Source organism: Ambystoma mexicanum, chromosome 6p (genome assembly GCF_040938575.1).
Source record: "Ambystoma mexicanum isolate Mex_15411 chromosome 6p, UKY_AmexF1_1, whole genome shotgun sequence".
NCBI lineage: Eukaryota > Metazoa > Chordata > Amphibia > Caudata > Ambystomatidae > Ambystoma > Ambystoma mexicanum.
This window is the reverse complement of record NC_090935.1, coordinates 894,219,653-894,233,612: the sequence shown is the minus strand read 5'-3', so window position 1 is coordinate 894,233,612 and position 13,960 is coordinate 894,219,653. Positions and strand designations below refer to the sequence as shown.

At 44.2% G+C, this 13,960-nt stretch overlaps 1 protein-coding gene across 2 annotated transcripts in view; it reads left to right on the top strand.

Annotated features, from left to right (window-relative positions):
- CCDC112 (coiled-coil domain containing 112) overlaps positions 1-13,960 on the top strand; it is a 530,811-nt gene that overhangs the window by 311,622 nt on the left and 205,229 nt on the right. For both annotated transcript variants that reach the window (XM_069625516.1, XM_069625515.1), the window contains exon 6: positions 2,052-2,442. In XM_069625516.1, the coding sequence (XP_069481617.1) occupies positions 2,052-2,442 (391 nt within the window). The remainder of the gene's footprint in view (positions 1-2,051; positions 2,443-13,960) is intronic.

Below are 13,960 nucleotides of genomic sequence, written 5' to 3'. Positions count from 1 at the left end.
TGTATACCCAGACAGAGTGGCACCACTTTTGGAGGCTTCTGTGTAGAAGCCGGCCAAAAAGTGGAACAAAGGGCTCGACTTGGGTTGGAGTTACAGAGGCGAACACAAACGCCATTTTAAAACCGAGTCCTGGCGAAAAGACCCAACCGGGGAATAAATATTAAATAAATAACCCAGCGATATCTTTAACATTGCACCAAAAAGTGGTGCGTTTAAAATGAATGGGAAAATCCCATAGTAAATATTCTTAAGGAATATTTTCGCATGGTAACCACTGCCACCAGCCAGAAACTCGACGAGGGGGGACTGCACAGTGCCCCCTCGAAAAACAGACCCAGGGGCAATCTAATTACCCCTACCAGTACTTCCACAATATGATGGTTTGTACTGGTTCTGTTCCTAATTTAAGACTAGTAAAGTTAATGGTGACTTTACATGCCCTGGGAGACAGTAGTCAGTCCTAGGGTATGGAGTCTATGTTTGGGGGTCACTATGACACCCCTGTGTTACTGCACTGAGGGTGCTGTGTAACACACTTACCAAAAACCACATGAAACCCTATGGAGTAAAAGACCCCATAGCCCATAAAACACATTACAAAGTCAAAGGATATCTCAAATCATGTCTAAGAGTGAGAGAAAAAGAGTCTCACTCTTAGCAGGAGAAAAAAATAAACCCCAAAAATCCAGCAAAGCTGCTGGGGGACTCGCTAGGTTTGGGAAATTGGTCTTAACAGAGAATTCTCCCTAACAAGGGAAAAGCGGGACAACAGGACCCTTCAGGGCTACTGCCATGCACTTTGGGGGGAAGTTAAGGAGTCTGCTAAAGAGGGCAGAAAGCCCTGTGACAAAGAATGAAAGTAACAAAGAAGGTGGAGGGCCACTGAGCCAACTGATGACAAGGGCATAGACAAAGCTGTTGCCTAGTAATGTGTGCAAGTCTGAAACACATCTACATTGTGAGAGACACTGTGAAATGTCCTGGCAGGAGAGTAAACCAGACACTGTGCGAGTTTGGGACTCGCACTCAAATATATGGTATGGTATGATATGATATTTTATTTTATGTGTGGAACATTGTGAAGGTGAGTCTGGAGACCTGCACCTGAAAAGAGAAGTAACTTGTTGTGAAGTCCTGGCAGGAGAGTAAACCAGGCCAAATAAAATGCGGGTCTCCAGACTCGCATTCAAAGAGTGTGAAATTTAGGGAAAGGGAAACATACCCCCTGATTGGAATAGTTGTAAAATGACTGCGAACTGTAAAGAACTGTGGAGTAAGTCAAGGGGTGCAGAAGAATCCCTGAGTGTGTGAAGCTAGGGGAAGGGGATCCTAACTGCTTCATTGGAAAGTTGTCTTTTACCAAGGGAAAGAACTGTGGTACAGGGAGCTGAAGAGAAGCTGAAAACTCAAGGCAAAGGAAGACCTTCCCCCAATCGTTCTGTGATGTGGGAAACTTTGGGGAACTTTGATTGTTTGTTCATTTGTGCACCTTTTGGAACTTTATATTGGAACATCATAGAAGACTACAGATGGCCAGTTGAAAGACTTTTTCCCCTTGCACTTTTTGTTAGATTTAGCTTGTAATGGTGAGGATAGGATTTTGGACACAGGACGGGGAACTCTTTATGTTTTTAGACATTCAGACACTGACTTCCTTTACTTTCGTTGAGGAAGGGAAACCCCTCATAGTGTTAGGGTGAGATAGGCCTTTCTCCGACCCTTCTTTTACTTTAATAAAGGTTTATAACAACCATTACAATGTCTGTGTCCGAGTCTTACTCCTGATGCTTTACAATACATACATCCATAATGTACATTTTTGCAACATTAAACAAACCAGATTTTTTAAAATAAATATGGACAGACAGTTCTCATGAAATACTTTCATTTGTACAACCTTTGAATTACAGTAGAATTATTTAGAAGCTCTGCAGCCACTGACTGACCCTTTCAGCAACGTTTTGATAAGATCACCATCTTTAGCTTAAAAAATAATTTGGACTTTTCAGAAATGTTGCTAATTGTTTCCTTTTCTTACTTATGAACTCTAGCTATGAAGAACTGATGAAGGAAGAGAAATCATGTGCAAACGAGCTCAGTGCCTTTGAAAAGAAAATAGACTCTTGGTCGTTGTGTAATCCAGTGGCAGAAAAGGGATTTAGAGGGCCTTCAGGAAAGATTCCCTTTGACAAAAACATCAAGCATAACCTACCAGAGGAAGTGACGGAGTTTGAGAAGTTCCTTCAGGAAACGGGGGGACGGCAAGGCGGGTGGGATGATTATGATCACCAGAACTTCTTGAAAATTTGGATGAAACATAAAGGAAAGCCAGTATACATGGAGGAAGCCTTGGAATACCTCCCAAGTAGAACAAAAGAGGATGTGGAGGAGCATGAGAAATGGTATCAGGAGTTTCTGTTCCTAGAGGAGAGGAAAAAAGAGGTAAGTAACTATGGGAATTCTACCATCCTGCTGTCGGTTTGGAGCTCAACTTAGTTTTATCATCAGTAATCTAAGTGCGAGAATATGTGGCCTTTTATGTTATTTCAGAGGATTCATTAGAAGGTGTTTGTGTGTTTGTATATCATTCATTTTGTCATTTTCATGCACATAAACTAAAAAGAATGTACTTAAAACATACAATCAAAGAATTTGCTTGATGATGAAAATGGGAGTCCCATTTGTTCTGCCTGTATGTGTTTGCTGCCGCCAATCCTATGTGATCTTGTGATTTGAATGGGCAGTGTTCCCTGTTTCTGTTCTTGCCTTTATGAATTACAATACTTGCACCATCTTTACAGGGGACTATGCCATACACAATAATTATCTGGATGTTCTTCAGCTTGATGTCTGAAGTATTCATGCCCCCCTACATGCATGCTTTTATCCTTTGTGAATGGTGCATCTTTATTTAGGGCTCAAAATGCTCCAACTACTCTGTGGTTGATTGGATTCTCATCAAAATCAAAAAAGGTGTATATACAAAAAAGTAGGTTGTTTTGGTCTGATGATCAGCATAAAAACTCCACTACCTCCACCCCTATTCTCGGACTTAAATCTATCTTTCTTATATCTTTGTCCAAATTCTTGCTCATACCCATAACACTATCCTGTTCATCTACTGCCCCCCTACAATCTCAGTCTCCTTCTCTGTTCCTGACCTACTTCTTTAATCTCTCCCAGCCGATGTTCCAGCCATTCTTAGTGACCACAACCTAACTATCATGCACAAAGCCCATCGACTAGAGCTAGACTCTGCCGTTCTTGACTGACCACTCACTGGTCAGTCTACACAATCATCCCACTCACAATCACAGCCACTCACTTGGTTACATCTTCTTTTCTCTCCACTTTGTTTCTCTGCACTCTCTTGTGGCCATTCACTCTGACCACTCACTCATCCACTTCACTATCTAATTCCCTCCACACTCTGCTCCATTCTCACTCATCCATCACCAAAATAAAATTCAAGCCTGACTCATTGGTTTCCTTTCTTGACCAAGTGACAACCTCCTTACAAGTTGTCTTTCCCCCAATGCAAACTATTGAACTTGCCTTTAAATATTAAATAGTTCAACACTGCTCTGGCTACTTTTGTTGTTCTTTACAACCCAGCTTGTTCAACTTTTATTTGACCAGCCATCCAGCAACTGAAGACAGCCATGCATCTTCAATTGCATCAATGGCATGAATTTCTTTACCATGTATTCCGCACAGCATACTAAGATTATTTTCTGGCTTTCAACATTGCTTTTGACTGTGCTAAATTTTCTTACTGCATTCACCTCATATCTCTTGTATACACACACCCCAAAAAGTTATCGATGTCCCTGCAGGCCATGAAACTGCAATCTGCATCCTCCTCCCTTTCTGTTGATGACTTTTCCTCCTAATTCTCCTCTAAAATGACAAACTATGAGACCCTGTCTAGTCTACCCTTTTATCTCCTGTGGCCATACTCCTTTGCACTGCCATGCTGCTCCGCATTCCTCTTGATCGCAGCCCTACTGCACTGGCACCAATCTTTCTCTCGGTTGGCTCATCCTGCACTCATATTGATCCCTTTGCCCACGAGTTAATGGGGTTGCACTTATTACTAGCACACCTCCCTTTTCAGCCTCACTATCAACTAGAATCGTAGACTACTTCAAGGTGGCCATGGTCATAAAATCCTGGAGAAACTTAATTTTGACCCAATTAATCCCTCTTTCTACTGTACTGTCACCCCTTTCCCCTATCACTTCAAAATATATGAGCATGTTGTCTTCAACCACATTGTCAGTTACCCGAGACCAATGCCTTATGCGACCCTCTCCAATCCGGGTTCAGCCACAGACATTCAACCGAGACAATGCTCACTCATGTCTTTAACTTTTTAACCTCTCCTCTTTCCTCATTCTGTTTGATCTCTCAGCTGCCTTCAACATCCATCCTTCCCTAATCCACATCTTTCAGTCCCTTGGCATTAACAGCAACACCCTCAGGTGGATGGCTTCATATATTTGTCTGTTCCTTTGCCATCTCCTGAGGCTTTAGAACCTATTACCCTATACCCCTCCCACTAGGTCTACTGCATGGGTCCATAATGTACCCACTCCTCTTCACTCTGTATACCTTTGTGCTGGGCAACCTAACCACATTCTTTGGCATCCTATATCACTTCTTTTCCTTTGCCTCCCGTGAGAAACCTGAGGGTATCCTCACTTCCATCCCCCCACACCCCTAGATCCTCTTCTCGGGTGGACAGGGAAAGGCCATAGCTCTTTTTATCCCGACCCTGGAGGTTGAGAAGCAAGGGAGGTCACCTTGGTGGAGGCTCCTCAAAGATTGAGAGTGGGGTGCCCACAGTCCAATTTGACTTGCCTGACCATAATTAAAAGGACAATTTCAAAGCTCTCTACAGGCATCTTTTTCATCCCAGTACTAGAGTGGTGAAATGAAGTGTTCATCACTCTTAGTCGCCTCTTTCTCGTCTCAGTACTATCAAAGGTAAAATGTGTGGAAATGAGGGGAGAGATTTTACAATAGCCCTTCCCCTCTTACAGAACTGATTACCTGCTTGTTCCTGTCCTGCATGAGAGCCATTTTATGCAAGGTGGATTCCTGATTAGCCATTCTGGCCATGTGCCATCTATATACTACCGGTCCCCTGGGGTCCCAGTGCCAGGCGTCGCTGCAAAGGGAATCTGAGCTAAGGTCAAGATATGTTTGGCCCTTGTAGGGCCACGAACCACCAATTCTGCCCTATTTTACTCTCCATCCAGTTTCACATGCATGCAGATCTACCACGTGAGTGACATTTCCTACATCTGTGTGATCACGATTATGAACTGTCAAAAATGAATATATTAGGAACATCTTTGAACTAGCTTTTTATGGTTGCCTAGGGCCATGTGTATTTAATTTGCAGTGTTCGCTCACCTATGACTGCATGGTCCCCCCTCTGCAAAGCCGCCTCAGTTTCCACATGCCTACCATGTTTCTGCCAATCCTCATCCTCTTCATTACTGTTCTGTACATCTTTCCCACAGGCTCTGCCCTTCCCTCTCTTCCTTCCAGTCACAGAGCTTCCCCCTTTTCCCAATCCTTCACTGTCCTACCAAAACCATGGATCTCTTCAGCCATCAGCAGCTTACGACAACCATGTGGCTGGCTTGTGCTGCAAGTGAAAAGAAAAATACCATTCTCACCTTGCTGCCTACAGGAACTCCCTACTGTGAGAAACCTAAGGGTGCCTCACCTGCTAGTCCCCAGGGATCTCTTTCTCAGGTGGCCAGGGCACGGCCATCGCCTTTGCATCCCAACCCTGGGGGTGGACCAATGCGGGAGGATCACCTGGGTGAGGGGTCTTCAGGGAGTGGGGGTGAGGCAGCCGGTGGATGAGACACTGTTTTCCTCCCTTTCCCGTACCTATGATCCCTCCTATTTAGTAGTATTCTCCAATGACCCAACTACCCCCTCCCACCTCCCCTTTCAACACAAACACAGGGCAGAGGAAGAGGGCAACTGACAGTAACAGCACTAACTCTTACACATTGCATTGGACATGTCCCACTAATTGGGTCAGGCACAGTCAGGCACTTGACTCTAAGTGCATACACCTGATGCCAATTCGCTCTCCTCACACGGATAAAAGGCAGAACGTAGAAACACACTCTAAGCAAGGTGGAACACGAGTAAGAGCAGAACATCCGGGGCGAAGGTGAACCTGCTGGAGCCGAGCAATGGACCGGGGAACGAGAACCAGGGAGAGAATCCCAGGAGTTTGCTGCAGGAGGTTGTTGCCTCCAAAAGGCTACGGAAGGCATGTGGAGAAGGCTGAGTCACAAACAAGAAAGCTGTATCGTGTTTCAAGGACACCAGCGACCCTCCGGGATGAATGGCAGAGTTGGGGAGGCGAAGTAAAGCCTGTGTGGTACTAACCTCGACTGGAGGATCAAAGCAGCACAGAATACAAAAGAAACGCACACAGCCGGTGAGTTGGCAAGCAATGTGAGAGACCGGTGTGTGCTAAAGAAAGATTGTAATAGCAACATATTAACACACAATTGAAGGCCGCACGCATGTGGATGAGACGCAGAGAAAGGCATACCTGCGAATGAACAAGTAACGATAGCTGTAAAGTCAGCATCAGTGATCCTGAGTAACGGAGTGGTCCGGCGAAAGGAAGTAGCCCACTCATAAATCTCAGTGAAAGGTTTATAGCGACAAAGTGAATGAACTGTAAAAGAGAGGTGATTGAAACTGACCACGAGAAAAGGCGAGAGTAAAAAGGTGAACGTTGAACTTTGGTGCATAATACAGTGAACCACCCAGACCAGGAAGCACTGGGGCAAATGATATAGAAGTATAAGTTACAAGTTGGAAAGTTGAAGTGGTCCTGCGGAGGTCTGAAGAAAAATCCATGCACAATCTAAAGTCTTTGGAAGCGGTCTGAGCCGGACAGAGGGAGACAAAAGGTATAATAAGTTACCAAGTGGGGCTAAGTGAAGCAGTTTGGCAGGACTTTATTGCCAATAGCTCTTCCGAAATCCTTGAGGACATACTTGAATTTTACGTGTGTTTTCTGCCTTACTTGGGTGCTCCTGCACCTTTAATCCTCCACGAACGTTGCGGAAGACAAGCCCCTCCTACATTGCGAGCTCGGCTCCCCGCTCCTTCAAAAACTGAAAAACCTGCGAAGTGAAGCAGTTTGGCAGTTCCGCTGGGGAGGCGCTGGGTAATTGTATCTATTGTGCCCAGTTTTCGCTTATGATAAGCAAACTAGCAGCTTTTACATCGTCTGCCTTGACCCCCGCTGAACCGCCTTCACGCCCTGCACAAGACCCACAAACTACAACTATAATAAGTTAGGGCAACCCCTCCCAGTGTTTTGTTTGGCTGTGAAAGGTCTGAGCCCGATTGAGGGAGACGACAAACTTGTGGCTGTGAAAGGTCTGAGCCCGACTGAGGGAGACCAATGTGAACTTTGCTTTAAGAGGTCTGAGCCCGACATAGGGGGACCGACATAAACTGTTTTGTGAACTGTGTTAGAACATTGGAAAGAAAGACTTTAACGTGGAAGGCGACCTCGATCCACGTATTGAACTGCCTTTGTGTTGAGAGCCTGAGCCAGAGTGTGTCATCTTGCCTACAGGGACCGCCTTACTCCATGCTGTCCAACGTGGGGAGGAGAATTGACTCAGTCACATTTATTCTTTATATTTGAACACTGACTTTCCTTTACATAATTATTCTCTTTTCACTCTTTTTGTACAAGAAATAGGGCAGGCATTAGGTTTTGTTAGTATAGGCCATTTTCATTTGACGGACTCAACTAGGACTATTTTTTTTTATTTTTTTTTATTTTTTTTTAATTCACTTTATCATTTTCAAAGTAAAACATACAAGCGAAAAGTAACATGTACATATTCATTACACCAAAGATATCCATTCAAATTGTATAATACTTATAATAGCAATTAACTAAACCTAACCAAACTTGAATCCAAAACTTTTAAAACCTGTTTTGTTTATTATTTGATGGTCAAGACTACTTCCATTTTAGCTATAGGGTAAAGTAGGAGTTTCTCCAACCCCATTGAAACTTCAATAAAGGTTTTACAAATTGTACCTTTTGTGTCAGTGTAATACTTGTGATCCTGTGCCTGCCTCCCTTACACTACTGACCTTGACCACAGCTCTCGATACAGCCAAATCCTCCTATTATACTAATTGGGTTGCCTCTCTCCTCTCACATACTTGCAATGTATCCAAAACCCTCACCCCTCTAAGAACTGCTCTCTGTTTCCTCCTCTCTCTCTCTGCCAATTACTTTGCCTCCTACTTCGCCAATAAAATCACCAAAATGCACGACGGCCTGTCCACCCTTCCATATATTTTACCCCTTCCCTAATTCTCCCCTCCTCTCATTTCTGCTTTCTATCTTGCTTCTTCCTCACTGAACTTCTACCCATCCTTTGTTCTGCCATCCCATCTTGCACTTCAGTTGAACACTTGCACCTGTCACATGTGAACACCTCTCTGCTCTATTCAATCTCTCTCTCAACTGATACCTTCCCAGTCTGTCATAAAACAGCTACTGTTATACCTATCCTAAAGAAACCAAGTGCTAACCCCTCATTCTAAAGACCTGCCTCTCTCCACCACTTTAAAATACTCAAGAGGGTTGTCTTTACCGCATATTCAACTATCCCAAGCAATGCTCCCTTACCTCTCCAATGTTGGTTCGAGTGCAAACACTCATCTAAGACTGCTCTCATTCACATCGCCAATTCTCGTACCCCCGTCACCTCTCTTCAGCTCTCTAAGAACTTTCTGCTGCATTTGATATTATGGATCATGCGTCCCTTCTTCAAACTCCCTCTTTAGCTTCAATGGCACTGTACCTGACTGTATGTCCTACTGTGTCTCAACCCACGTCATCACCATCTCATGGAACACAAGAACCTTCTCCCTGTCACCCCTCAAAGTGGGTGTTCATCCAGGATTGCTCATAGGCTCACTTCTCTTCACCCTATACACCTTCTCCCTTGGCTGTAACTATCACCTTTTTGCTGCTGATAATCACATTTTCTTCTCCATCTCCGCTGCAGTATCGGAATGCATTACCAATTGCCTAACCACCATATGCCACTAGATGGCTATACACTGCAAAATATGGAAGTCCTCTTTCGTCCTGCTTCCAACATCAAACCCAGTCTCTCATTTCTTTCTCCCATGGCTAACTCACCCCCTTGTCCATGGCTCACAACATTGGTGTTCTCTTTAACAGCAATCTGAAACTCGTTGAGGCCATGATGAACCTGAACTTCCGGTACACCATGGCCACACTGCCACCCTAGCAAGTGTCAACCTCGCCTCACATACCACTCATCGACAGCACCTATCTCTATTCTTATGCTCAGCAAACTGGACAATTGCGGAAGCCTACTTTCTGTACAAAGTCCTCAACTTTGCAACATGCACCCTTTTCAATCTACCCATATCCTTCTCCACTTCCATCTACCATCGCCACACTGGATGGCTCACTGGAGTGCAATCACTCTTTTTAAATTTCTGCTAACCCTCTATAAATCCATCCATGGTTTGGCTTCCCACTACGTTGCTGATTTCATCTCACTGTACTCTTTGTGATGAACCCGATGATGTCATCACTCCTTTCCCGGCTGTAATCTCCCCTCATGTGGCCAGGGGGCGGCAGCTGCTACCTGTTCCTGACCTTGGGGGTGGCTATATGAGGGAGGATCACGTGGGTGGAGACAACCTCTGGAGAATATCATGGCGCCATTGAATGAGACATGGTATCCCTCTTCTACTTTTGAGTATACCCCACCCCTGCCTAATGCCTTTATGGTATAATATTAAACCTCCCCTCATACACCTAGGAAGGATGCTGAAGACCTTCTAATGAGAAGCTGTGTGTTAGTCGTCAATATCAGACTTGCCCTCTAGAATCAAAGAGAACACCTTCTTCGCCTCTGCTAACAAGTCATCCACAGCTGACTTGCCTATAAAGAACAATTACCCAGACTTTACCTGTAAAACAAAAAGAATGGACTTCTATTCCCATAACTATCAGAAAACTGCAATGAGGAAGATGAACAGAGTAATGCAGATTGACCAAGGCCAGGAACACAGGCTGCACTCTTGTTGCGAGCATATATCTGTGACCAGGAGATGTAAACAAGTGATTTCTTTTTTTTGTATTGTTGTTAAGGTGATGGCTTCATTTAGTTCGAACTTTACACCTAAAAAATGTAAAATATTTCATACATACCATCAGTTATTTCATAAAAAGAAACACGATAAAATCTCATATATTCAAATACCATTTAGAACTTTAATAGAATACATCTCATTCTAAAATAAACAATACATTTCTTTTCATTTCATCATTTTCCTTTACTAAAAGTAAGTTCCATCAATTATTCTTAGACCATTTCTTAACCCATTTAACATTTTTCCAACACAATTATTATTCAGTCGTCTTTATACAATCCTGTATTCGCTGCCACACTTGATAAAGTGTAATGTGAAAGCTTTTGTTCTGTGACTTTAGACAGTACTACTAGAAAGCAATTTCACGTGTACTATTGTAACGATTTGCGAATCTGCCAAAGGCACCCATAAATATTGAGCCATTTATTTTACATTCAGTTATAACGTGCCTGGAAGTTTCCCTCATGTCAGGTAATGTACACATCCTGCAGTATCTTCTCTGGACCTGATACTGTCAACACCGGGAGTCGATTTCTTTCTTTATTGCAACAAAAATCTTTGCAGACTCTTCGGGGGGGGGGGGGGGGGCGGTGAATTCATGTGTGACTCCCATAATCTCATTGTAACACTTCAGTTTGGCTATATATGAGTAATTTGTCGGCCAATCCCAGTTTTCTAACCTCTTTTCTAAAACATCATAACCATATTGCCAATTGGGCTTCCATTGTATTTCCTCAAACGTTTTCTCAGCCAATTCAATAAATGTATCTGTTCCTTTCGAAGGACAGCCCAATAATCCCAACCCAGGACATACTGGTCTGGTTCTAGATTTGATATACAGTAAACATCTCCTCTTAACCGCTAATGCAGGCAGTGATATCGGCCCCAATTCAGTTGTAACAATTCGGTAGAGGCGGAGGAACCAGCACCCAGAATCTTCCTCCAGAACTTTCCTTCTATAACCATGCCAAATCCATTATGGGCAAGGCCTCAAGACCGTATAGCATCACAGGGCAGAAACACTGCTTGTGCAAGAGAAGTATGCCCACAAAGCTGAAACCAGATGTTTCTGCAGCATATTTAGCTATCAAAGAGGTTCGAACTAATGCTTTCCTTCGCTTGGTCATAATGAGCAGCAATCAGTACCTCAGGCAGATTGGCCAGATAAATGTTGAACGGCAGGGGAGCCAGCATACAGCCCTGCTTGACTCCCCTACTGGTTCTAATTGTTCCACTGGTGACCCTCCCCCCCACCCCCCTGCTGTCCAATCTAACCTGGATGCTCGTATTTCCGTGTAACATCCGGATTGCTCTCAACAAACTGTCAGGACAACCAAATTGCTCTAGCCTGGTCCATAGCTTATCTCTGTCCATCATATTGAACGCAGCCCGAAAGTCAACTAGCACTGCATAAAGTCTTGGATTACTGCACAAAATAATCATTTATCCACAAGTCTCAAGTTGTGCGTCACTGCCGAGCCTGGCTTACACCCAGTCTGAAAGATATCTAACAGCCCTACAGGTTTTGCCCACTTTTGCAGTTCATCTAATAGAAACGATGCAAAGATTTTGCCCGTAATATTGAGCATTGACAATAATCTAAAAGTTCAATATTGGACTATATTTTTGTTCATGATTTTCTTATGGAAAAATTCAACATTTTGAGCTTGCCCTGAATGATTGGAGTGACAATGGGATGTTGCAATTCCGTTTTGTGTGTGAACCGGTGTGTGAACGGGTGTACGTCAAAGAAGGTGTGTTGCCAAATGTAGCCAGAAATAGAATTGTATGGAATCCCAGAACGATTGAATCAGTGAACAATGAAATGGGAGCTGTGGTGTCATCAACCAGTCACAATTGGAAATTAGTAACTTTCACACATGATGATTTTAACAGCTTTCTGGTTGATTCTATTAATAGTCTATTGGGGTGCAAGAAAAAATCAGAGAAAGTATAATAAGGCCCTGGCTGGACTGAAAAATGGAATGAGGGTGGAAATTGGATCCATTACCAAGAGGAAACCTAATACGTCGCAAGTTGTGGGGAAAAAACTAAAAAAGTAGAAATATAAGAACTAGCTGAGAAACCACAGTGGACCAGTTTGTTAATGCAGTGTCACAATCTGACTGGGTGAAGCACTTTCAAGAACTATATGCGAACCCACTTTCTGTGGTAGAGGAAAGGAAGAAGCAGAAAGGAGTAGTAACTAGCTTAGTGGGTTCAATCACCTTTGACATGAGTGATGTGTACATAGTGATAATGAGAGCTGGCAACTCGAGAGCGCCTGGGCCCAATGTGACCTGAAATCATCCATATAAGGGGGCCCGGATGGAGTGGTTCGGAATTCTGAAGACACTATTTGACGACATATTGGAGTCAGCCAATCTTCCTGACACTTGGCAAACAGTGTTTATCATTAACTCTCACACCAATACAAACAGTTGATCCTGACTTCAAAAGCCTCCACATACAACGTAAGAATTGCCAATGCAGCCTCAAGCTCCTGGGAACTCTTCACCATTTTCAGTGAACTTCAAACTCCCTTATCCCCCCCAGATGCCATGATCAAAGAAAATGACTGGTGTAATAAGATCCAAGACACCCTCACAGGACAAATCACACAGCTCCAATCCAAAATACAAGCCAAACAATTCACTCGGCCCACGACTGACTTCCAACCCGGTCCCACCCGGGACGACATCCCACCCTTTAAGTTCCAGCCCACTAGCATCATCGCTGGCTTTAAACCTTCCAGATGCAAGGGAGATGCACTCTCAGCCACCCTGGTCAAAGATTGTGTTTAGCCCCTGCTCCCTTTGATAGCCGCTATCATCAACTTCTCCTTCACAGCCTGCTCTGTCCCCCTCACTTAAGGAATCCTGTATCTCACTGCTCCTGAAAGAAACCACCCTTGACTGTGCCATCCACACCAACTATCACCCTATCACTACCGTCCCCTTTCTCCTCAAAATCATGGACAGAGTACCCTGTCTACAAATACAATCCTTCCTCGAACACTACCACATTCTAGGCTCCCGCCAGTCAGGCTTCTGCCTGAAGCACGGAATATAAACAGCCCTCCTTGACTTAAAAAAACAGCTTGACACCGCCAATGACCAAGGATCCTTATCCCTGCTCCTCCTTCTTGACCTCTCAGCGGCATTTGACCTTGTGGACCATAATATCCTCTGCCAAGCCCTAACATCGGCTGCCCACTTCTCCCTTGAAGCCACCAACTGGCTAGCCTCTTTCTTGTCTAACAGATCGTCCAGAGTATTTGCGGGCGAGGCCACTGCCTCTCCGACACCCAACTCTTGTGGAGTGTCTCAAGGCTCTTGTGTCTCTCCCACCTTGTACAGCGTCTACACCAAGCCACTGTTCAATCATCTTGACACCTTGGGAATCTCGTATACTAACTACGCTGACGATACCCAAATTCTTATCCCCTCTCCGGCGACCACCTAAAAGGCACCATTAGAATCAACGAAATGTGTGAATCTATTCAATCCTGGATGGCAGCACACAATCTCTGTCTCAACAATGAAAAAACTGAACTTCTACTCATTGGGCCCCCTACCCCGCATGAAGAATCTTCCCCAGGACTACACATCCTTCGTCTTCGACGGCTACAAGATTATCGTCGCACCCTCTGTGAAGACCCTTGAGGTCTACCTCTACTCCTCGCTCTCCATGACCCGCCACGTCAACCATTATCGCCTCGAGATCAGGCTATGCGATT